Consider the following 27,058-nt stretch of genomic DNA (forward strand, 5'->3'; position numbering starts at 1 on the left):
AGACCATTTACTACACTTAGTCATTTCCAAAACACTGGGAAAAAAATGGAAAGGTGTCAGAATTATCACAAACAATACCTGTGATCATTATTTACCATTGTAATACTGACCTGTCACCTCTCCTGATACAGCATTTAATGAAAAGTCACTATTAGCAGGAGCTTGTATCTTAAATCCACCTGGTTTAGCAAAACACTGCTTTCATTTTCTGGGAGATTTTTTTTTTCTCTTTGTTTTTTTTCCCCTGGACACTGCTTTTTGTTTTGTGTTTTGCACTTCTTTTTTCCTGCTAAGAGAATCTTGGCTAAAGCACATGCAGTGGTGGATATATACACCCACTTTCAGCTTTGCCAACTTCACGCAGATAAAAATGAAAGCTCTCTTTTCCAAAGCTGCGTATGCATGTGATATGTGCACTTCTCAGAGCTGCACCACCTCACGTTCACTACCCAGAAAAGAGAGAGCAATGTCCTTGTGAGTTTCCTCTTTTGTGTTTTGATTTTGTATCCCACACTTAATTTTTTTCCAGTGAGTCCTACAACCCATCTATGGATATTTCCATCCCCTTTTCCAGATCCTTCCAACTGCCTGTTTCCTCCTAACATAAACAGGAAAAGAGGCGGGCTCAGGCTCAGGAGTTGGACTGGTTTGCGACAGTCCACGCTGCAAGCATCTAAGCCTCCTATCTTTATTTTATGTGGTTAATGTCATTGACAGGTGACCTGTGTGACAGGAGTGTAAGACTTTTAACTGTGTGTACTACACTGCAACAGCCATGGAGTTAAATATTTATGTTTCCCTGGAAAGTCATTGGTAACCACACTCATTTATGGCCACTTAATATGTAAACACTCCTGACAGCTTTACACAGTGTGCTTCATTTAGTTCTTAGCCTAGTGCAGAATTATGAAACATTAATACCTACATTTACTCTCCCTCTAAGGCCTATATTCACTAATTTCTAAATAAGATGTCAGTCTCAGTTTTCACTAACTGGCAACTTAAATATCAGATACATTTTAAATTAGTTAAACTCTATTTACATACCTTGATTATTGGGGGTGCTATGCCCCCCCCCCCCCATGCATTATGCTCCAAACCTCAAAGGTGCCAGCTGCCTTAAAAGCAGTATAATGCCTTTTTTATCTTGTCCAGTTCTCTATGCAGGGCAAAGAGGTGACTAAATGTTGGAGAATTTATTTAAAATAGAGATAGAGTAGATAGCAGAATATCCCTCACCAGCGCCACATGAATTTGTTATACATGGAACAGGCATAGGGGACCAATACTGTTAAACACAGCACAAGCAATAAAATGAGCCATATAAATAAATAATGCATAATGAGAGCGATTGACAAAACCACTAACTAGACATAATTGGAATGTGACATGTGCAGTTATGCATTTCAAATTTGACTAGAAGTATTTTTGCAGTAAATGTTCACTTGCAAAAATGCTCACACCTTCTGTGACAACTTTCCTGTGTACACATCCTCCTAGCACATCCAGGTAAGACACGTGCACACTTATTTGACATGCATGTATGCTCTGAGTGTCAGCTGTGACTGTTGTGACATCACATGTGTGTATGGTATGAGGGTTAAAAGTCTAGTACAGTTCTGCTGAGAACAAAGGGCTACATATATGGTCCTTTGAATTATGATGGTTTATACAGCTAGAGGTAGGATTTGATGTGTTCTGATGCACCCAAAAAAGTACATTAAGAAAGATCCATAATGTTTCCTATAGCTCATTTTTTTTTATCAAGTAAAAAGGATAAAAGATAAATCTACCACTGAGATAAGCCAAATTTATGAACATTGGTACAGTAGGTTTCGCTATTGCTTTTTCTAAAAATGTTTATATGACTGTAATGAAATGTTTCTTTTTTCATATCTAAATATCTCATTAAATAAAGAACTGATTTACTACATTTTACTTTGATGTATTGGGGCATATTTATCAAGCTCCGTATGGAGCTTGATGCCCTGTGTTTCTGGCGAGTCTTCAGCCACAAGTCTAAAGACCGCTGCTCCATAACCTGTCCGCGTGCTCTGAGGCGGCGGGCAGAAATTAACCAGATCGAACACCATCGGGTTGATTGACACCCCCTGCTAGCGGCCGCAAATCTGCAGGGGGCGATATTGCACCAGCAGTTCACAAGAACTGCTGGTGGAATGATAAATGCCGGCAGCGTATGTTGTAGGTATTTATCGATGTGCAGCGGACATGATCCGCAATATCGGATCATGTCCGCTCGCACAATGATAATTGGGCCCCTTAGTGTTTGTAGATAGAAGGCTTCCAGTCTAATGTACACTGAAAAGTTTTATTACACGCATTGGAAAAAAAAGCATTTAATATGGAATAATTGGTGAAATTTTATCTACAAATGCACTACTGTGCAGGCATAAGGAAATAAAATCAAGAGTGCACAAAACAGTGATTTAACTCCTTAGCTACTCAGAATGCAAAGGGCAATCAAGAGGTTAAAGGGACACTAAACCCAATTTTTTTTTTATTTCATGATTCAGATAGAGAATGCAATTTTAAGCAACTTTCTAATTTACTCATATTATCAATTTTTCTTCGTTCTCTTGCTATTTTTATTTAAAAAGCAGGAATGTGATGCATAGGAGCCGGGCTATTTTTGGTTGAGAACCTGGGTTATGCTTGCTTATTGGTGGGTAAATGTAAGCCTCCAATAAGCAAGCGCTATCCATGGTGTTGAACCTAAAATAGGCTGGCTGCAAAGATTTACATTCTTGCTTTTAAAATAAAGACAGCAAGAGAGCGAAGAAAAATTTATAATAGGAGTAAATTAGAAAGTTGCTTAAAATGTCATGTTCTATCTGAATCATGAAAGAAAAAATTTGGGTTCAGTGTCCCTTTAACTCACTGCTGTTTGGCACAAGCCACAGTAAAGTAACCCTCAATTGCCACTATCACAGATGCAGTAATGAGTCAACCCCAGACTGACAGAAATACCAATACATCCGTAAATTTAATCCATAGCCCGCTAAAAACACAAAAGGCAATCAAGGGGTTAAATCACAACTAATCTATATATAATGGACTGCATTTACAGCCAGGACCTGGTTTACATATGATGACCTGCAGACAGGCTAAGTTTAGGCTTAAAACACTTGAGTTTCCAAAAGTTGTACCAAATCCCATTTTATGTTTAGTTACACTACCTAATGAAATACAGCACCTATGGCAGAGTTGGCATAATTTTCTGTGCCCAAAACATTATTGGGCCAGACTAAAAACAATTCCATGTCATGGAGGGGGAACTACCCTACGTATATTCATAGTGAAATCAGTGGCCCAATGCTCATTAACCCTTCGAAAATATTAGTTACTTATTCAAAATTGTAAATTACAGCACCTGTGCCAATGTTGGTGTCAATTTCTGTGCCTAAATGTCATTTGGCCAGGATAAAAACAATTTTATGTCATGAAGGGGGATGTACCCTATGTATATTCATAATGAAATCAGTGACCCAATGGTCATTAACCCTCTGTAAATATCAGTTACTTATTCAAAATTGTAAGTGTATTGATGCCAAAGTGTACCTTTTTTTAACCCCTTCCGGCAATCAGACATAGATCTACGTAGACAGCCCATTATACGGCATAACGTAGATTTAAATCTACCCTTTAGGAGGCTCCAGCAGTCTTGGTTGTCAAGTGACAACTGAGACTTGCTCTTCCTGGGCTGCAGTCATCTGCCTTCATATGGTATCAGAGCATGAGTGCAGACTGCCTGATCATTACAGACAGTGACACAGTCTGTGTTACTGTCTATAACAATGTCTGTATGTACAGGAGGGAGGTTCGGGGGAAATTGAGGGAGGTGGGTGGGCGGCACAGTGGTGGAGGGGGGGGGGAAGAGGGAGGGCTGGATCCTACTACTACAGAAAATAAAACGTGGGTGGGAGAGGAAGGGAAGAAACGCTATGCTACAGAAATATGGGAATCAGGGTGAGGGAGGCTACAGCATAGATCTCATGGAGGGGGGAGATGGGGGAACCATTACACTACAGAAAAAATGTGCACCTATCACCAATTTTGCTTTGCTCTCTTGGTTTTCTTAGTTGAAAGCTAAACCTAGGAGGTTCATATGCTAATTTCTAAGCCCTTGAAGGCCGCCTCTCATCACAGGGCATTTTAACAGTTTTTCACCACTAGATGGTATTAGTTCACGTGTTTCATATAGATAACACTGTGCTCACGCACGTGGAGTTCCTAGGAGCCAGCACTGATTGGCTAAAATGCAAGTCTGTCAAAAGAACTGAAATAAGGGGCAGTTTGCAGATGCTTAGATACAAGATAATCCCAGAGGTAAAAAGTGTATTACTATAACTGTGTTGGTTATGCAAAACTAGGGAGTGGGTAATAAAGGGATTATCTATCTTTTAAAACAATAAATATTCTGGTGTAAACTGTCCCTTTAATAATAAATACATTTAAAAAAATAAAACTGTAATCTTGGTACTGGCAGATAGCCGCCAGTACCTAAGATGGTGGAGGTCATTGGGAGGGGGGAGGGTTAGAGAGCTGTTTGGAGGGGTTATAATAATGTTCTTCCAGTTTATAATTACAATTATTTTATAAAAGGAATTCACCTATGTGTTACTACATTATATAAATCAAATTTTTATTAAAATAAAACCTATATTTTTTATTTTAAACTCAATTTGAAGCTGTCAAAAATTATGAATAAGAAACCAACTTATATGAATAAGAAACCAACTTCAACAAATAAGCTTGAATAAGAAACCAACATCCTTATCATAGCTATAAAGCATATTTTATGGATTGCAGGATCCCTGAATCATTACATGACATCCGTGCTCTTGTTTTTTCTGCAACCTGTCTGGTAAGTTAAATAAACACTTTTCAGAGAGGTGGGGGGATCCTCTTATTCCTCCACAAGCTGGGCCAGTGAAACTCACAATGCATTCTGTTCAGGGCAAGTGTCACTCACCCATCCTTAAAGGATTACTTTCTGTTATAATTTGTAAGCTAAACAACTAACATATTAAAGTTAATAAACATTAATTAAAACCTACTGACCTATATTTTCTCCAAAACGAAGTTTCATAACGTTCTAAAAGTTATATATTTTATTCGCCGATGATGTCACGTTATCCTGCCCACTATTTTCAGCACTGAGTGTTCAAAATACTTAAACCAATAACTTTGTGTTTAAAGCGCCATTTTGAAACCTAGGTATTGTAAACGGATTGGTACAGAGCAAAGGATACCCACGAAGTGGGTTTGGAAAACAATTAAATTTGCAGATAAGATTTCTGATATACGGTAGAGATATGTTAATGAAATGCTATTGATAAAAAGCGTATTTGGGGTACTTAGTTAGTAACAGGCATAGAAAATATTTACTTACAGTGGCCCTTTAACAGCCATAGAAAAGAAGTAGCCGCTTATTTAACACAGGAGGTTAATACTTACCTTCCCCTTCTTTGCATTTAATCTATTGGCTGACACAGACGGCTGAAAGGGTACAGAAATCTTAAAGGGACGTGAAACCCATTTTTTCTTTATTTCAGGATTTAGAAAGAGTGTGCAATTTAAACAACTTTGCAATTTACTACTATTATCTAATTTGCTTCATTCTCTGGAAATACTTTTTTGACAAGCATATCTAAATAAGCTCAATAGCTGCTGATTGGTGAGTGTACCTAGATGCCTTGTGTAATTGGCTCACCCATGTGCATTGCTATTTCTTCAACAATGGATATCTTAAGAACGAAGCAAATTACGTAATAGAAGTAAATCGGAATGTTGTTTAAAATTGTATTCTCTATCCGAATCATGAAATAAAAATGTTAGGTTTCATCTCCCTTTAACCTGGTAAGGTATACAAATTGAAAAATGGAGCACATCCTATCCATACAAATAAACAAGGATGGGGCATTCAGGGTGTGGGGAATAAGAGGCAGGGGCGGAACTACCATTGGTGCAGCAGGTGCAGTGGCACTGTGGCCCAACTGTTGGAGGGGCGGCCCAAAGCAGCCAGTATACATAGGTATGTGCAGAAAATGTACAATCCTAATGCAGGGGAGATTTGTATTAGTGCAGGTCCATCTATAGTCATTATAAAAAGCAGCATGTATATTATTACTCTTGCTTACTAGCGAGTTACCTTTGGGGACCCCAAAAAAAATCTTGCACCAACACCCTCTCTTGAGTTGGTCTGCCACTGATAGGGGGGCTGGATCATGTGGGACCACACAAGTTTACTTTGCTCTGCTCTCAGCTGATAGAAGGTATTAAGAGTAACAGAAATGCAAATATTTGTGTTAAAATTATCATTGGGAGCACTTCCTCATTAGATCAATATGACCCTGGGCCCTGCCACAAACCCCTCTGAACAGAAGTGATCTAGCTGTATAAATAACTCAGCCATAAATAACCACTGCCACAACATGACCACTGCTACAAGCCTCTTTGATCAGAAATATAACTATCACGTGCAAGCTATTGGCCTCACAAAAGGTGCCCACGTGACCGGTCACAATCCGCTGCATCTAATATTCCCTCATAGCAGTTGTGTTGATACTACGCATGCGTTGTATACGTTCCGATGTCGTCAAACATTTCTGTTGTGCTCTACCAAGCAATATGCCGCAGTAGTTTTTGTAAACATATGGGTTAAAAATACTTCTTATTGCTCTCTATAAATGAGAGCTGATGTTCGTCCTTTACCGCTCATAAAGCAGAAGTTTGCAGTGCCAGTAATAAAAATGGCTGAGAACGTATATCTGGGTGTGATCGACGGCCTAGTTGCTTGGAGACAGCGGAAGCGGGAGGACAGGCGGTAGATTCAGAAATCAGAAGGTAGAGGACTGGTTGTCATTCGTTCACCGTTTAGGACTGATGGACAAGGTACGGTATTGGTAAATTTACATGTAGCTAATTTTCTTATTGTTTTTACCTATAAGAAATATTTTACCTGTCCCCATAGTAGTGACTTGTAGAGTTGATTTACAATTCCACAAAGAACATTTTAAAGACCACCTCCACTGTGCTTTTGTGAATCAAATCAATATTATAATATATAGATATTTCTACTTGGTTAGTACTTTCTAATTCCTAGTTCACTCTGAGTGTTCAGAGCTGAATAAAGACATTATCAGGAAGGGCCAGTAGTACCATAGTGCAGTCTCTGAATTATTATAGCATTTTAATATTATGTAAAAACTATCCTGGGTAACTATGTGTTTAACCCCCTAAAAGACATGTTAGCATAATTTTTTTTTTTTTTAATCTATTTTGGTGCTATATTTTATTTTTAAATAAATACTTTTGTTTCATTACAAGTATAACTCCTGTAAATGAACAGTTATAGTTGCATTCCCATATTGTCTGTGACCTGAAAGTGTATACCACTTTACTGGGTGTGCAACATTAATTGTTTTCTCCCTTTGCAGGGGTTAAATAAGTTAAACACAAGGGTCTTCATTTAAAAATAAAATGTTCTGTTTTGTTAGAGCAGTGAAATTTTACACTAAAATTTCCATTTAAAACAACAACATTGTAGCTAAAATCAGAAAAATATACCTTTCATGATGCATCTTAAAGGGATACTAAACCCAATGTTTTTCTTTAATGATTCAGATAGAACATGTAATTTTAAGCACAATTCTCATTTATTCCTACTATCAATTTTTCTTCGTGCTCTTACAATCTTTATTTAAAAAGCAGGAATTTAAAGCTTAGAGCCCGCCCATTTTAGGTTCAGCACCCTGGATAGTGCTTGCTTATTGGTGGCTACATTTAGCAAACCAATAAGCAAGCACAATCCAGGTTCTCAACCAAAAATGGACTGGCTCTTAAGCTTTACATTCCTGCTTTTTAAATAAAGATAACAAGAGAACAAAATAAATTGATATTAGGAGTACATTAGAAAGTTGCTTAAAGTTGCGTGCTCTGAGTCATTAAAGAAAACATTTGAGTTTAGTGTCCCTTTTAAATATGGTGGACTGCTGTCACTCTCTTTAAATGGCATTGAAAATAGTTTTTATCTTAAGTATGCCAAGGAAAGGGTATTTTTTTTTTTTTTTGCAACATTTGTCAGTTTTTTTATTTATATTTTCTAAACCAATCTCCTTATGTTGAATAAACCAATTTTTTTTTTTGTTTGTTTTTTAACGTAGGAGTTGACCCCGTTCTCCAATAAGCATTAATAACATTATTGTGCTCAGGCATGTTTTCCTGCAGTTGTCCCATTTTTCATTTTGTATGCATGCAAAAAAATATTTGAAATATTAATTGCTGACCTTCCCACTTTTGCATGGTTTTTAACAGGAGTTGACAAATCCATATCACCTTCTGGATTATTCTACGTAAAAGGAGCTGAGGCGATTCTTGTAATTTTGCTTAGCCCTGTTTTTTTGCTTTGTTTATTCCATGGAATATTTTAGAGGTTTGATTTGATTGCAGATGCTTATAAAATGTAAATTCTGTGTTATCAAACTGATCATTTTAGAGTGCAGCCAAGTTTAAAAGAAAATCTTGTATTTTTTTTTTGTTGCCTATATTAAAGTACTTGTCTGATACATTGTTTCACATTGTCCAAAAAATATGATTTTATTGTGAGTTGCCAGGCATGCTTATACAGAATAATATTATGTGTCTCTTTAATTTGTAGCCTTATATAATGGACTCCATGTTGAAGGACAGTTATCTAGGAAGCTTTTGTCAACCACCTAATAGTTTTCCGTTTGATAACTTTGATTCCAAATCATTGCCTTCCAAGCATTTTCCATCTTCAAATATAAAACATACCAATCCTCAATCATATGATATTCTTCAAGCTCCAAATGGTAAAGGTAATGTCAAAACATCATTTTTAATATACCAGTTCTTGTTTAGTTGATATGAAACATAATAGAACTTGGGGACTGTGGATCTAAAGCTCTCCACTCTGGCGAGATTACCTAAGAAGTCTTGGGCTGTTTATCTCTATGCAGAGTCTGAATGTGAAGGAGAGGCACCTATATTACAATATAATGCTAAATAAAAAAAGCCCCAAAGATCTTGCATGCTTTCTCTCCATGCTTGCAAGTTATTTTTTTTTATAATAGAAACCAGATATTTTTTGTTAGCATCTATGGAAGGCGTTTTCTATAAATTTATCAAGAATGATCGAAATTGTTAGACACTGAATTTAATTTAAATATTTATAAAGCTAAATGGGTTAAGTTTCAAAGTCTAGCAGCAGTAATAAAGTGTTCTACTATTGACTTAGAGTAGATTGTGCTGTGCCTCCTGACAAGGTAAGAAGGAAAAAAATATTTTGACGTGAGGAACCTGGGGGATCATTAATTAAAAACACTCAAAATAATGTAAGGTGTGTTTTTTGTTTATTTGTTCCTTTTATGGAAATAATGTTTGTTTCATTAACTTTACCATCATTTTAAGATCAGTGGCTCCCAGGGTATATCCATTCTTCCATTTCACTCTTATGTTAGACAATCAAGAATGTAGGTCTGAAATTATTCAATTTCTCCAAACGTTGTTTGTTTGAAAGGTTGCACTGTTTCTAAAATCTTCTTTATATTAGCATTTATTTAGCTTACTTTTTTTGCAAAATTCTCAGTGTAGTCATTGCCCTCAGAGAGATGAGGGAGTTGACATGCTGACAACTTAAAGGGATAGTAAACACCAAAAATGTTATTGTTTAAAAAAAATAGATAATCCCTTTTTATTTACCTTTCCACAGTTTTGCAGAACCAACATTGTTATAGAAATATACTTTTTACCTCTGTGATTACCTTGTATATAAGCTTCTGCAGACTGCCTCCTTATCTCAGATCTTTTGACAGACTTGCATTTCAGGCAATTATTGCTGACTCTTAAATAACTCCATGTGCATGAGCACAATGATATTTATATGAAACATATGAACTAACGCCCTCTAGCTGTGGAAAAACTGTAAAATGTATTCTGATAAGAGGCGCCTTCAAGGGCTTAGAAATTAGCATATGAATCTACCTAGGTTTAACTTTCAACTAAGCATACCAAAACAACAAAGCAAATATGATGATAAAAGTAAATTGGAAAGTTGTTTAAAATTACATGCCCTATCTGAATCATGAAAGTTTTAATTTGGACTTTACTATCCTTTTAAAGGGATACTGAACCCACATTTTTCATTCCTGATTCAGATAGAGCATGCAATTTTAGGCAACTTTCTAATTTACTCCTATTATCAATTTTTCTTCTTTCTCTTGCTATCTTTATTTGAAAAAGAAGGCATCTAAGATTTGTTTTTTTTGGTTCAGAACTGTGGACAGCATTTTTTATTGGTGGATGAATTTATCCACCAATCAGCAAAGACAACCCAGGTTGTTCACCAAAAATGGGCCGGCATCTAAACTTACATTCTTGCATTTAAATAAAGATACAAAGAGAATGAAGAAAATTTGATAATAGGAGTAAATTAGAAAGTTGCTTTATCTGAATCAGGAATGAAAAAATTTGGGTTCAGTGTCCCTTTAAGTTGCATTCTGTCCACTTCTAAACATGGGCACAAAAGTTGACCTGTTCCTATAGCATTCACTGAAGAGTAAGCCAGCTCATTTTGCTGTAGAATATTTGACATAAAGCTATATATGCTACATATATGGACTCTGCACAAATGACGTTTAAAAAAAAATAAAAAAAAAAATACATAAGGGTAAAATCATTTTAAAGTGACAAATATATAATTGTAATGATTAAGCATAACCTACAGCTTAGTGCTTTTTTAGATTGTTTGTTTTATATCCCTTTTAATAGCACTGTCGGTGTATTCACAAGCATTCAAGGGACTTTCTAGTCTAGTGTAATAATAATAAAATGTCAGTGAAGTAACCCCGTGGTTGCTGTGATTTCCTTTTCAAAGTTGCCACTTTTAGTGAATCATTTTAAGTGATAAGAGAAGTAGTATCATACAATCACTTCATAGGTGGAAATTGTTTGGTTAACGGCCTCAGGACGGTTTAGTGCACTACAAATTGGAGAGATGGGGGTGTGTGCGGTTGGTTTTGTTTTGCGATTTATTATTATTATTTAGCATATTATCCTATATTATGCTTCCTGTTTTGTGGCAATAAATAACGGTCTACTTATCTTTGTATCTTAGAAATATAGTGCATACAGGTGACAATTTTTTATTATTTTTTTTTTTTTTTTATTATTATTTTTAACCCATGTTAAAAGCAAACCTAGAGCTCTTATTTTGTTTTTCAATCTTTTTTATTAACTACGGCTATCTTTATATCTCTTCAAAACAGCTCTCCTGTCTGCACTGAGGACGCTTCAGGAGAAGGTGTGTCGCCTAGAGCAGGAGAAGTCTCATGCTTACCATCACATAACAAGCTTGTCCAAAGAGGCAACCCAGGAGAAAACCTCAGATGGCTGTGGGAGACCTCATGAGAAGCAGCAAAATGGTAGTTATACTGATTATCTAGAGCAAGTTTTCATTTATCACTTTGTATGATGGGTTTAAAATGTAAGAAATTGTGTTCTACAATAACTGAAAGTTGTGAAAAGTACAGAGCAGCTTGTCTAAAGTTTCTCTATGAATATCTTCTGTGCATACAGTAGTATGCAAGCTGTTCTCCAAATTAAAGGGACACTGTACCCAATTTTTTTCTTTTGTAATTCAGAAAGGGCATGCAATTTTAAGCAACTTTCTAATTTACTCCTATTATCAATTTTTCTTCGTTCTCTTGCTATCATTATTTGAAAAAGAAGGCATCTAAGCTTTTTTTTGGTTTCAGTACTCTGGACAGAACTTTTTTATTGGTGGATGGATTTATCCACCAATCAGCAAGGACAACCCAGGATGTTCACCAAAAATGGGCCGGCATCTAAACTCACATTCTTGCATTTCAAATAAAGATACCAAGATAATGAAGAAAATTTGCTAAAAGGAGTAAATTAGAAAGTTGCTTAAAATTTCATGCTCAATCTGAATCACGAAAGAAAAATTTTGGGTACAGTGTCCCTTTAAGAACATCATTTCTCTGTAAGATGAGGTGTTAAAAGAAAATGATTTAATTATTTTTAAATTGGTGTCCATGACGTATTTTTCAACTGACTGTAAATCATGTTACGTTCCTACCTTCAGTAAAGTTACCTACTTAACACAAATGCTAAGCTTTCCAGTTTAAAATTCAATTTATTTTGTGGGATTGGGTGATTTTAATTATTACAAAAATGTCCCTTTTCTTTTCTTACAAAGATACAGCTATTCAGTTAGATGCGGTGCAGCAGCGCTGCACCCTCCTTGAGAAACAGCTCGACTACATGAGGAAAATGATTCGGAATGCAGAAATGGAAAAGAATCTGCTCCTTCAGCAAGAGGTACTGATATTACCTGTCTTGTATCCGTCCTGTAACACTGCATTGTGCACATTTTTAAAACCGTTTTTAATTTATCCATTTTATAATAACAAATAAAATTGTTGTTATGTTAAAAAATTAGTGGTCTTCCATTATGCGTTTAAAAATCTGTCCACATTTTAAGGGGCAAAAAAAAGCATCAGAATGCTATTCTCATCTTAAAGAGGCATAAATGTGTTAGAGCATTTTATTATTGCATTGTTGATTGCATGTAACTTTCTGCTCCAGAGCAGCAATCCACCACAGGGAGCTAGCAGAACATATCTGATTAGCCAATGATAAGAGGCATCTGTGTCTAGCCACCAATCGCCAGCTAGTTCCCAGCAGTGCATTGCTGCTCCTGAGCCTATATAGGTATACTTTTCAACAAAGAGAACGTCCGTTTGATGACAGAAGTACATTGAAAAGTCTCTTAAAATTGCAATCTCCATTCAATCTGTGAGTAAGGGCAGCTTTTCATAATACAAGAAGCCATCTCTAAAATATTTCTTCTGCCAACAAGATTAAAACGCAAAGGTGTATATTGTAGTGATTTATTTTTTTAAATGGTGCTCTGTGTATAACGGGTATTTATTTTATAATAATTTTCTGAAAACGTTATTGCATCCTATTAGGGAAAGCATCTTATTTGTTTCATTATTTATTTCAGTCATTGCATCAGGAAGACAACACGCATGATACTATACAAGTACAGTCAAAATTGGAAAAATTAGATATTTTGGAGAGGGAGTGTTCCCATCTTAAAGCCACTCAGAAACTTGCTGAGGTTAGTGACAGCTGGTATTAATGGATTTGTGACTTATGATTAATTTATTTTATTGTTTACTTGTAAGATGAGAGTCAGAGGTGAACCCCTATAGTATATATGTCCAATATGCAATAATTAACCGGGACTTATATGGAACACACTCACCCCGCTATGTTTTCTTTCAACATTTGTATAAAACCAAAACGAGACAGCCGTCTGAAGTGTACCTTTTTGCACTTGAAGGCAGAGATTCTGTAATCCTACAGATCAGGGAGATCCCTGACAGCAGCGTCCTCTGCTGATCTCTCCATTCCTCCTCAAACCGCGGTTTCCGGTCATATGGCTCTCGATGTCGGAATCCCAAAAAGGCAGAGATTCTGTAATCCTACAGATCAGGGAGATCCCTGACAGCAGTGTTTTCTTCTGATCTCTCCGTTCTGCCTCAACGGCACTCAATGTCGAAATACAGAGTCATGTGTCAATGATGACGTATGGGGGTGTGTCCCGATCTTCGCCCGGCACTTGCAGTGTGAAGAGGATTAGGTTGGGGACTCATACGCTGGTGTATGAAGCTTCAAATGAAAAAAGTATGAAGTCCCAAGGCACAGTAGAAGAATAAAAACTGTAATAGGCTATGATTAAGGCTCCTTGCCGAAACATGTAAGCCGTTGGTGCCACGCTCCCACTGCTTCTACTTTTTGTTTGCACTGTTTTGACCTGGAGCATGTTTTTGCTCTTTTTTTTTTTTTTTTTTTTTTTTTTAACTGTTTCAATAAATTAAAGTTTTTATTCTGCTACTGTGCCCTTGGGACTTCATACTTTTTTCATTTGATACTTGCAAGATGAACCTTACAATTTGCTCTTGTGTTTTTTGATCCCAAATATTTGAAACAAAGGAAAGATAACCACTGAACTCCGAGGACTTTACACCAAATGCTTTATAAGGACATAAACCCCCAAATTTTTCTTCCATGAGTTAGAAAGAGCATGACATTTTTAACAACTTTCCTGTTTACTCCTAGTATCAAATTTTCTTGTAACCTTTGTTGAAAAGCAGGAAGGTATGTTTAGGAGTGTGTGCATGTCTGCAGTGCTATATGAGCATTAGATGGCTGCACTATTTCTTGTCATGTAGTGCTCTAGACATGTGCACGCTACCTATCTAAATATCGCTTCAACAAAGAATAAAAATGCAATGAAGCAAATTTGATAATCAAAGTAAATTGGAAACTTGTGGGGTTTCATGTTCCTTTTAATTAAATGTTTTGGAGGTCACCACCCCCTTGCTCAAGCCATATACAATACAGTATGCAAGTCCCTGCTATAAACAACACAAATTGCAAACCTTCTCTTCCAATCAAGTTCTGTTTGTGCTGGGAAACACCTTCACAGGTACCATAGCAACCTTTGCATAAACAAAATTCCTGTGTGTTCATTAGCCTATAGTGCACAATATTGCAATTAAACTAAGGGGAACACCTCAAATCCCGCTAAGGGCTCGTTTTTATCAAGCCGTTCACCGCATCAGACTGCGGCTTCCTATCCTCTTCTCCACCACTATGGTGGAGAATTTTAATTTCCCAGGTCTCGTCCCACCGGTGAGATTGACAGCTCCTGCCTGGTGTGATTGGCTGTGCAATAGTAAATTCCGGATTGCTGCCTGCCAGAGGTAAGCTGGGGCGGACACGGGCGAAGATGTACGCCCCTGTCTTCCCTAGCTTGATAAATCGACCCCTAAGTGGATACATAATCATTCTGGAAGCTTTCATTGCAACTGTTCATATAATTATCCCTACAAGTCATTAGTCGGAACAATATTGCCAAGTGGAACTGCTCGTTAATAGACTACCTGTGTCTCTTAAAACCAATGGGTGGATTGCCATAGCACCAACCCATTCTAGTTTGAAAAAGCGAAGAGATGGGTTGTCTTTGGTAAGCTTTTCCTTTGAAACCCATGATCAGTTCTCTCCCCTCTAGCTACATGTTATAGATTCTCCTCCCCCCCCCCCGTCTTCACAACTCAATTCCGTGATCACTATGCTGCCTTGCTTTTTGCTTCCCTATTTTCCTCTCCACAAAAAAATTTGGGCCCTCCTACTTTAGCTTGCAAATTGCAAACACTCCTCAGCCCTGGCATACCACTCCTGATGCTGTACCTTCGCACTGCTGAGAGACATTGGGGGAAAAAGTCTTGCTGTTTAGCTTACTTTTTCACTCTTACTACTTAGTATCTACTTCTCTGCTCAAGACCTAGCTCCCTCTGTGCGAACTTGCTTCACCAACTGTCTTTCAAATATTTAATTCTAGATATCCTCTCATTACCGCAAGCTAAATCTCTCTTAAAACCAAGCTTCTCCCCCCCCCCATTCTTCCAAGACCTTCTACCCCAACTCTTTAACTGTTGATAATAATCATATCACCCTAACCCCTGATGCCTTGGAGTCACACTTGACTTAAATGTCTAGTTCATTCCCTGCATCTATTTTTTTTTTTCCATCTTAAAAAATGTCTGCAATTTACCACTTACACAACACTCGGCTAAGCTTTTAGTCCACTCTACTCATTCCACACCTTGACTATTGCAACTTCATCCTCTCTGGTCTCCCTAGCTGCCATCTATCTCCTTTACAATCCATAACCAATGCCTCTGCCTTCCTTTAGCTTCCACAATAAAACACAAAATCCCGATTGTAACATTCAAGGCTCTAAATAATACTGCTCCCTCCTATATTTCTTCCCTTGTCACCAGATAAACTCCCACCCATCCCCTTCTCTATTACCTCATCAGGTTCCAGTCTACAGTAATTCTCCAGCTTGGCTCCAATCTTGTGGAACTGTCTTACTCTACAAGCCTCTCCACTAGTTTTCAAAGTATATTAAAGCCTCTACTCTTCAGGGATGCATACAGTCTATGCTAACCTCAGTTCCTCTCTTTTAGCACCCCATTAGCGTTTAAGCTTACAAGCCTAGCCTTCCTGTAGATCACCTCCTTGGAATGTAATTTACAACAGTTGGCAACTCTTCGCAGGGCCATATAAGAAATTATTTGGTCCATAATTTGCCTGTTAAATGTTAAATTTTGTATATTTTATAAATTATTCTGAATTGCTAATTTTCTAGTTATATCTTGAGGTAGATGCATGAGACAAAAACATATTTCATACATTAAACTCCCCTTCTAAGTCATCTTTTGATACTTTATAGCATATACTATTCAGAAACCTAACTAAAGGTACAGTTTCAGTGTCCTGTAATTAACTACACTGATTCAGTTAATAGGGACAAACAAGTAATGGATATCAAGGCCATATTCTGACACAGGGATATAACAAATTAGTAATCAGACAATTCTTACATGGAGTTTATACAGATGAGCATTCTGATAATAAATGGCTAAGAAAAGATTCATATTTTAATAAGTATTCACCAGATAAACAAGTACTCCTATAACTACTAAACAGTTGTCATATAATGTCAAATAAATCTGCTTTACCATTCAGGAACTACTTACCCCCCATTGATTGGTTTCAAGAAGGGTAGGAACCTAAGACATTTGGTTGAATATGGACCCTGTGGACTTACCATAACAGTGCATAGCTTTAAACAAACAAACTTGGATGCTTTAGATGTGTTTGCAACACCAATGCTTGCATGATACAGGGTCATACTTTTCAGAATCCAACTAGAATAAACAAGTACACAATTTGTCATTATCTGACGTAGCATACATAAAATCCACTTATTGAACTGCTCATGGGAGCTATTAGCCATCGGAACATTAATAAATTCTGGTAACCCAGAGCATCCAGTCATCTGACATTTTGCTGAGGCTAGCCACTATTTTAAGGATAAAGCTTCGTCCTAAATGATCATGTGCCTTCCCTTAGCTGGGGACATGAAAGGTATGCATATATCTTATGACCTTGTGTCTTTTATTATCCAAGGTGATTACCTAGTTAAAATTGTGAAATATCCTCTTATCAGCAATACTAATGTCCTTATCACAAAACCTTATGATACTATGAGAGAACTGAGATCTGTTTTTATGTTCAGACTTTTGTAATTGCTGTCTATTGGGTCTCTTTAGCAGCACAATGAATCTGCTGTGGCAATGATAGATGTGTTTTTGATCACATGGCTTGCTGCATTGTAACTTACTGCAGAGTGTACGAATGGCAACCCTGAACATCTGTTTGGACTGGTACATAGTAGTAGTATTTATTTTTTCTTACTCGCACACATTTGTGTGTGTGGGGAACTTATTGGATTGATATGGCTTATTCTGAATTGTAACTATTATGCAATTTTTATATTGCCCCAATAAATGTGTAATACATTTTAAGCTCAGTCAATACATATACTTTGTTTTTGCTATACTAGAAGTTTTATTTTTTAAATATATTTTCCTGACCTGTTATATCTATTTTTAAATACTTTACATGCACTTTAGAACAAACTTCACCAGTTAGAGGAAAAACTTAGCGCTGAAGAACAGCAACGAAAAATGATGCAAGATAAAGCTGCTCAGGTAAGACACTACTGTAAAATGCATAAATAAAGTGTTTTAACCATAGATTTAAATACAAATAATTTGCACTTCTTTAACAACTCTAAGCATGATGGAACAAATTTTTTTTTTTTTTTTTTTTAATTGCATGTTCTATATGAATCATGAGAGAAATTTTTGAGGTTTTATATCCCTTAAACATTTTGTTAAACTACTTTCCAATTTACTTCTATTTAATTTTCTTTGTTCTCATTGTATCCTTTGTTGAAAAGTATACCTTGGTAGGGTCGGGAGCAGCAGTGCACTACTGAGAGGTGGCTGCGTGTATATGCCTCTTGTCATTTGCTCACCTAATGTGTTTAGCTAACTCCCAGTAGTGCATTGTTGTTCCATCAACAAAGGATACTAAGATAATGAAGCAAATGTAATAATAGAAGTAAATTGGAAAGGTGTGTGTGTGTGTTTTTTTTTTTTTTTTTTTTTTTTTTTTTTACAGCTCTATAACTATATTACCTTTTAAAATTTAAAACTAAACTGCATTTTTTAAAGTTTGTACTTTACCAAACTGGTAACATTGGAGGAAATGTGTATATAATCATTAAAATTGCTCTACAGATCCCAAGAGGGACAATGTGTACCTTGTAATTAAGAATTGTGTGCAGTTTTGCCATACATTAATATTTAAGCTTGACTAGTAAACTAATATAGAGAATCTAAATAATAAAATGGGGAGAAATAGAGAATTGATATATTGATTTTTAATACCAAATATAACTACAGAATATTACAATTGATAAACAACACAAATTCACAGGCCAAATAACACTTTGCTTAGTTTATAAAATTGCCGACATACTTGCAATGATAATTAGATTTGTTTCAATATTTATAAAGCAAAGTACCATTATACAAAGTGAAAAATCAACAGTGGCCTTTAGTGGTCTCTAATTTCATCAACAGTCTGTAATAAATCTTAAAGGGAAATTTAAATATGAAGGGCCACGTTACAAGTTGAGCAGTATTTAATACTCCCGCTTGCGTACTAACTCCGCTAGAAGTAAGATTTTTGCACTCGTATTACAAGTTGAAAGTATACAGTATTTGCTTACGCACTATCCTGATGCTCCTAAAAAGCTGAACTTAGAATATTGCACAAGATAATGTTATAATATTCCCTAATAGAAGTAAATGGAGCAAAAAAGTGGAAAAAACTAACACCGTACTTGTGTGCAAACCCTATTGAATATTCTCAAGTGCGCTAATCCCATATAGTTCACATTCCATTTTTCTTCACATAGCAGAATGTTCTTTTTATTCATACATATATATTTCTACATATATCTGATGGTGTGCGTGTATATATGTGTGTGTGTCTATGTATGTGTGTGTGTGTATATATATATATATATATATATATATATATATATATATATATATATATATATATATATATATATATATATATATATATAAAATTATTTTTTTTTTTATTATATACTTGCATGCGTGAAACACGTCAGATCCTGCCTACCCTTGCACACTGATGTAGTGCCTTACTCATACGATTTTGAATAAAACACTTGCGCAGAATTTTACACGCCACTCGTAATCTGGCCCTAAATACATTTTACTAGCTTAGAGTAAGGTGATGAATAATCTCAACACTATTTGTGGGTGCCAACCCTCTTAAAATCTAGCTTTAACTGCATTCCACTGCTGATGTGTTTGCACATGTGCAGCAACTCTCCTTCAGATACCAGCAGTGAAAGGTTGATTCCAAAATAGTGGCACCCATACTGACAGATGTGCATGCTTTGTATATAGTGTTTTTAATCTTTCTGTAAAAATGCATGTTCAGCACATAATACAAACCCTTCTCTTTTGTTTACCTAAATTGAGAGGCATGTGCAGTTATAGAGTTTCTGGGCACTAGACTTGTAACAGAGAAGGCTGATTCTGTGATTTGAGGGTCAGAAGTTATTCTAAGGAAACAGAAGGGTTAGCTCCAAAAACATTCAACTGTTAAAAAGCCTGTAAATACGTATTCTTAGCTAAGTCTGTTTGTGACTCATTACTTTATTTCCCACACTTTTTTTTTTTAAACCATGTTTTATAGATCCAAACTGGACTTGAAGAGAGCAAGAGATTAATGTCTTCTGTTTCAACTAAAAATGCACCTGAAAAGAAAGAACGTAAAAAGAAGGTAATTGCAGACTGCTTCTTAAACAGGTTTCAAACTTAGCTTAACAAAAGCAGAACATTATGGTTTTGCCAATGAATGCCACATTGGGACCTTTTATCTGGATGATATCCATTTTTTTAAAAATATCTTTTCTTTTATTAATTTTTCAAACAAACAAACAAAGAAAAAATGAATCAGGTTAAACAACATGACAAATTCAATAATATACAGATATGTTATTTTTTTTTTTCCAACATCTATGGTTTTCGGTTAAGACCCAGAGCATTGTTTATAACTACATATCCACCTTAACTACAGTTATAGACCCTCTAGGGTTTCACAGGTTATCACTCAAGATTTTTAGCTAGGTGTTTGAACTCTAAGATTTGTCTATTGCTGCAAGGGCCAACCTATAGTTTCTTCATCCATGCCACCCTTGCTTGTGTACCAATCTCCCCATGTATTCAGCTCAAGGGTTGGCCGTGGTCAAAAATCAAATGATCACATACTCACACCTCCCTTCTCCATCTCAATTTCCAGAGACCTTGTCCTCCCATTATATAAATATTGTTCCCATAAAAATATCATATCATGGTAAAAATTCAAACGGCCCAGTCTAAGATAATATAATCTTTCCAATATCAAGGTATTTTTAACTAGGTCAAGCCAATGAATGATCGAGGGTGGGTGGGTTTTCTTCCAGAACTTTGGGATAAGTCTTTTTGCGGCATTTAGTAAAATTTGATAGAGACATTTTCTAATTTTACAGGGGATATGTGGGCTGGCGTTAAATAAGACTCCCTCAGGGGTAAGGACCAAGTCAGTTCCAAGAATTTTACCTATCTGTGTTTGGACTTGAGTCCAGAATGGTTGTATTTTATCACATCCCCACCAAATATGGTGCATAGTGCCCTCTTGATCGCACCCTCTCCAGCACTTATTGCTGGCTTTTGTGAACATGTGTTTTAATTTGCTAGGGGTCAGATACCACCTGGTGAGTATTTTGATATTGGTTTCAAGTGCTGCCGCCGAATGCGCTGATTTAGCAGTCGCCTGAAACCATGAGTCCCATTGCTTGTGCGAGGCTTCTATCCCTAGTTCTCCCTCCCATCTTTTAGTGTAATTTGGTTTGTTGGGGTAGTGTGATCTGAGGATATTTTTGTACATAAGTGATATGACTTTCTTGGGGGTTTGTTGGGCGGAACAAAGGAGTTCAAATACAGTTCGGGCTCTGGATAAATCCTGTTTATATTTGTGCATGGAAAGGTAATGGCGTACCTGGTGATAGGCGAACCAGGATTGGAATTGGGTAAAGCCTTGTGAGAGCAACATATCTCTCTGTACTAGTTTCCCTCTTTCCACTAGCGCGAACACGGGAGTATAGTCTAGGAATTTTGAGGTTGTATTTACAGATTGTTTTATCCCTATGGGACCCTCCCGAAGTTCCCTATTAAGGTTAAGTGTTGTCTGTGGTGAATAAGTTGATGTTATAAGTTTGTGAGAATTCCGCACTTTGGACCAGGTTGACCATGTTTCTTTGATTATTGGGTAATCTGCAATCTTCCCTAAGGGGGGTTTGTAAGGGGCCCAACACATAATACCCAATTGGGGTACTCCTAATAATTGGGATTCTAAGTGGATACATCTCTTATAGGATTCGGTCCCCTGTCTACACCATTCCACAATTCTATTTAGGGTAATTGCCAGTTTATAAAAGTGTAGATTCGGGACCCCTAGCCCACCCTCTTCCCTAAGCCTGTATAATGTGTTTTTTGCTAGCCGTGGGGGTCTACGGCACCAAATATAAGTGTCCATTATAGATTGTAATTTGCTAATATCTGTTGTAATCCCCGAAATTGGCAGGGCCTGCATGACATATAGGGCCTTTGGTAGCAAAGTCATCTTGGCAGCAGCTATTCTCCCCAGCCAAGAGATATTCTTTTTGGGGAGCCAAGAGGTTGTTAATTGCTGGAATTCCTCTAACAGGCGGCCATAGTTCAGTTTTCGAATGGTTTCTGTATTATGGGAGAGAAAAATTCCTAAATATTTTAACGCTTGGGTCTGAATTTTATATGGGAATGTTTGTTGAATCTGTGTTACCTCCCTTTCTGTAAGGTTGATTGGATATAATTCTGATTTATTGGTGTTTATAAGAAAATTTGATACAGCCCCAAAGGCCTGCAGAGTATTCTGTACATGTGGGAGGGAATGTATTGGATCAATCAGGGTCATCAGGATATCATCAGCAAACATTGCTAATTTATATGTTTCTTCCTTGATAGTTATACCTTTTATATTTGGATGCTCACGTAGTTTTACAGCTAGTGGCTCTAAAGATAAGATAAAGAGAATGGGAGAAAGCGGGCATCCCTGCCTCATGCCGTTCCGAATTTCAAAATGGTCAGAGAGGGCCCCATTGACCTTAATCTGAGCAGAAGGGTTGGAGTATAATGCAAATATTTTTTGGATAAACGTTGAGGGGAAGCCAAATTTTTGGAGGGTAGATTGTAAAAAGGTCCAGTCTAGTCTATCAAACGCTTTTTCAGCATCTGTTGATAGGTATACTGCAGGAATGTTTGATTTTTTAATGTATTCTAATAGGTTCAGTACTTTACATATATTATCTTTGGCCTCTCTCTGTGGGACAAAGCCAACTTGGTCATAATGAATAAGATTGGGCAATATTGTGTTAATTCTGTTCGCAAGGATTTTGGCATATATCTTAAGATCTACATTTAACAGAGAGATTGGCCTGAAATTAGCTGGGGTATCTGGCTTTTTTCCCGGTTTGGGGAGAACTGAAATATGGGCCTGCAACATAGAATCAGGGAAAACTACAAGTTCCGAAATATGGTTAAACAAAGAGAGCAGATGCGGCATAAGTTGGGTTTTAAATAATTTATAGTATCGGTTACTGAAACCGTCAGGGCCTGGGGCCTTCTCTGGCTTCAACTCTTTTATGGCGTCTAGCACTTCCCTCTCAGATATAGGGGCGTTCAATAGCATCGCTTCACTTTCAGTAAGTTTGGGAAGGGTTACCTTGTCTAAATATTGCTCGCATTTTAGCTGGTGCTGAGTAAGTTGTCTATTAGGGTATAAATTGTAGAGTCTATGATAGAAATTTTTAAAGGAGTCTCCAATGGATTTTGTGTCTTCTATTGTGGTGTTTTGAGGGAGTGGATATATGAGCTGGCATGTTGTGCTTTTAACGCCCTCGCCAGGAGTTTCCCTGTCCTATTTCCTTCTCCATAGTATTTCTGTTTTATGTGTAATTGATATCTCTGGGATTCAATTTGTAAGTGTTTATTCAATTCATCTCTTTTTTTCTTGCAGAGTTTTAACTAAAGCTCCATCTGTAGGATGGAGCTTCAGAGCGAGATCAGCTTCCAGAACCTCTTGAGCTAATTTAGTGTATTCATTAAGGGATTGTTTTCCCTTAAGGGCTTTAAGTTTAATGAATTCACCCCTAATGTAGGCTTTATGGGTCTCCCAAACCAATGCGGGCGTGACTTCTGCAGTGTTATTAAGGGTAAAATAAGTGTCTAGATGTTCAGCAAATGACTCTATTACTTTTTTGTCCGTCAGAAGAGAATTATCTAGCCGCCACAAAAAGGGTTTGACAGGGGCAGATGGCCATATCAGTTTGCACTCCACTAGGGAGTGGTCCGACCATACCGTATGCCTAATATTAACTGTTTTAATTAAAGATAGGGCCATATGATCTACTAGGATGTAGTCTAGCCTCGAGTAGCTCTTTTGAGGGTTTGAGAAAAAGGAGTAATCCCTAGTGTGGGGGTGTGCATATCTCCACGCGTCGTGAAGTGTCAATTTCCTAATATCCCTCCAAATGGAGCAGAGAGCTTTTTGATTATGTCGAGTGGCCGGGTTGGAACTATCTATATCTGGTACCAGGGGGACATTAAGATCTCCTGCCAATATCAGGGGGCCTTTGGTTAAATCTGCTATTCTATTAGTAACACGTGAGAAAAACAGATCTTGTCCCATATTAGGGCAGTATAAATTTATGATGGTTACTGGTTTGCCGAATAGTAGTCCCATTATACCTAAGTATCTATCTGCCATCCTTGTCTTTGTCTATAGATTGAAGCTGGAAAGGGATAGACTTATGTATCAATATGCTAACACCATTGACCTTTTTATGTGAGTTAGTACTATGAAAATGTAATGGGTACTGAGTGGAGAAAAACTTAGGAATTCCCCCTGTCTTGAAATGAGTCTCCTGTAGTAGGAGTATTTTTCCTCCTCTCCCGCACAGATCCCTAATGGCCATACTTCTCTTATTAGGGCTGTTAAAACCTCTCACATTCTGAGTTAGGATTTGTATGGATTGTGTGTTAACTTGGGACGGCATATTTGTTTGATACTCTCTTTAGAGATTTAAGATGGAACAGGTGTGTAAAGTTCTGTGAGGAGTGGTCATGATCGTAATGAGTAAGTTTCATATTAGGCTGTAACCAATAACAGTACATCTGTAGATAAATAAAACAAAATATAAACATAACAAACATAGCACAACTGGTGCAAACATGTAAAACATAGAACAGTATTTTTCTTGTAGGGGGAATACAAACCCCAGTCGGGCATCATATTTTCCTAAGACTTAGTGTATATAGTGCATCTTGTGTGGCAAGGCAGATGATACCATAGACACCAATTCTTTACCAGAAAACAGAGAAACGCAGCCAGACAATTAAGTATAGCCTATAGGGACTATCCAACATAGCTAACATTATTGCATAACAACTTAGAACTAATTTAGAACAATCAGCAGGGCAGGGCCTCCGCTGGTCGAGCTGTTACCTTATACCGCTCTTTCTCCCGCTGGCATCTTCTCTACTAACCAGCAGGTGCCCCATCCCCCAGAACTGCAGACAGAGCCCGCACCACCCCAGCCCCCCCATCATAAAATTCCGGGGAAGGCCAAGACAGGCAGGCTCCACAGCACTGGGGCGCATCTAGGACCAACAATGTTCATCATTGTATACAAGTTCAGTTGTAATTGTCCCATGTGTGAGAAAGTCACTTCCCCAATGTAGCCGTGTGACCAGGAACTCGGGATTCATTATTGACAATCTTTGTTGTGATTTTCTTCCATTCTGTTCTCTGTGGAAGTGGTGGAGCAGGTCTAGCCTCCCTTGCCGCTGTTTCAGTGGATTCAGTAGGCGGGGAGGGTGGTGTTATCTCTAAATCTTTACAGACCTTTGGAATATCTTCAACAGAGTTGCAGATCAGTCGTCTTCCCCTCCAGGGTATTTGTAGGTTGAAAGGGTGGCCCCATCTATATGGGATATTGCGTTGTCTCAGCTTAGCCGTAAAGTGTTTAAATTCTCTTCTTTTCTGTAGAGTTCTGGGTGTCAGATCCTCATACAGCTGAATGGGCTCAGATCTGTATTTGAGTGGGTATTTCTGCCTCGCTTTCTTCATAATCTCCTCTTTGATTTGGTAGCTTGTGATTTTAACAATAACATCCCTTGGAGGCTGGTCTCCCAGGGGCTTTGCTCGCAAGGCTCTGTGGAAGCGATCCAAAGCTATAGTGGCTTCAGGGTCGACCCCAATGATGAAGGTAAAAAGGCCTTGTAAATAGTCCTCCAAGTCTGTTGCTGGTATCGTCTCTGGGATTCCCCTTACTCTAATGTTGCCTCGACGACTCCGATTTTCTAAGTCTATTTTATTTTCCATCTGGAGTATGAGGTCATCTTGTGTCGCGGGCTTAGAGCGGAGAAAGGTTATATTGGAGCTGGCGAGATCCGAACTGTCCTCCTATTTCTCCACCCTTTGGCCCATGTCAGATAGGTCTTTTTTGATCTCAGAAATCTCCTCTCTAATACACTGCTTCACTTGACAAATTAGGGCAGAGAAATCTTTTTTGGAGGGTAGTGAGTCTAGGAGAGCTTTGGGGACTGAGATGGCAGAAGCCAGACTCTCCCCCTCCGATTCAGATGAAGCAGATGATACATCAGTCCTGGTGTCACGTGTGGCTGTCATTTTTTTAGTAGATGAATCTAGTTGTTTGAAAAAATTGTTGACAGAGGGGTTCGCAGATGTTTGCTTTTTGGCAGATCTTTCTGGCTTGTTTCCCTTTTTTGGAGACATGCTGAGCGCTGTAATGAAAAATTAAATATGTCCTGTATGTCTACAGAATAACCAATCCCAAATAGCTGAAAGAAGCAGTGTTGGTTACTATGAGGTTCAGACTCCTAATCGGCATCAGAAAATACTTTTGGCGCACCAGAGGAAAGCAGCTTAGCCTCTATAGTGAGCTTGGAGATGTGTTTATATGAGTGCTAGGGCGGGAAGAAATGTGGCGCCACTTTAAGAGGTTATTATGTCTCTGTAGCTAGTGGTAGTCAAGATGAGCAGGGCGTCTATCAAACAGCAGCCTTATTCCCCCTATCCATTCCATCACTGAATGTTATCTTGCCGTTAAGCTCTATGCAGCGTGTCTCGCTGTCTAAGATGGTGGCTGCGTCCCTTTATGCTTCTGCCCCAGAACTCTGCTTTGGCTTATTATATCCCAAGTCACTAATGTCCAAGAGCGCAATTCTCACCTGCATGAAGATATTTGGTAGTGCAAAGGCATTTGATGGCACTAATGTAGCTGGACTTGAGGCGGTTACCTCTGCTGTTCAGATGTAGGCCACATAGCCCTCCCGTTGGTGCAGCACAGGTCCAGCAAGACAGTATCGCTACCGATTAAAGCCCAGATGACTTGAGCGCAAGTTGTGGGGAAAGATCTAGGCACATTTAGGCAGCATTACATGGCATATAGATCTGGCTATGCACATATTGAGCTTATTTTGCCCTGTAGGGAGACCGGAGCTCACACAAGTGCAGCCGTCTCCATTGAGCGCTGGCTCTGCCCCCGGATGATATCCATTTTGTCCTGATTCACATGACACCTTACAGATCTTCCTCGCTCAGTGGGATCACAAAGGCAGAGCTGTATCTTAGATGAGTTGTCTGTTTCATTATTCTAGGTTGTTCCTCAGTTGGAAGAATGCAAATAAAATGCTTTTTTTTTTTTTTTTTAATCAAAACTGTAGTGCAATCCTCAGATGGTGGTTTTTGTTTTATCAGTAGCAGTATCTAGAAATATGCATGTTGCTATACCAAAAATGTGTAATGTTTTCATAGTCCAATAGCTCAAAAAGAAAGTACATAACAGAATTTGCAGGCT

The 27,058-nt window shown here is 37.7% G+C and overlaps 1 protein-coding gene across 1 annotated transcript in view; it reads left to right on the forward strand.

Moving 5' to 3' along the window:
- The first annotated feature begins 6,624 nt into the window (after positions 1-6,624).
- Positions 6,625-27,058, forward strand: part of CEP57L1 (centrosomal protein 57 like 1) — a 56,257-nt gene continuing 35,823 nt past the window's right edge. Inside the window, exons 1-7 of the mRNA XM_053710623.1 lie at positions 6,625-6,915; positions 8,681-8,861; positions 11,310-11,465; positions 12,263-12,384; positions 13,073-13,189; positions 17,622-17,699; positions 19,795-19,881. Coding sequence (XP_053566598.1) covers positions 6,907-6,915; positions 8,681-8,861; positions 11,310-11,465; positions 12,263-12,384; positions 13,073-13,189; positions 17,622-17,699; positions 19,795-19,881 — 750 coding nt within the window. The 5' untranslated portion in view covers positions 6,625-6,906. The remainder of the gene's footprint in view (positions 6,916-8,680; positions 8,862-11,309; positions 11,466-12,262; positions 12,385-13,072; positions 13,190-17,621; positions 17,700-19,794; positions 19,882-27,058) is intronic.

Source organism: Bombina bombina, chromosome 4 (assembly GCF_027579735.1).
Source record: "Bombina bombina isolate aBomBom1 chromosome 4, aBomBom1.pri, whole genome shotgun sequence".
Classification (NCBI taxonomy): Eukaryota; Metazoa; Chordata; class Amphibia; order Anura; family Bombinatoridae; genus Bombina; species Bombina bombina.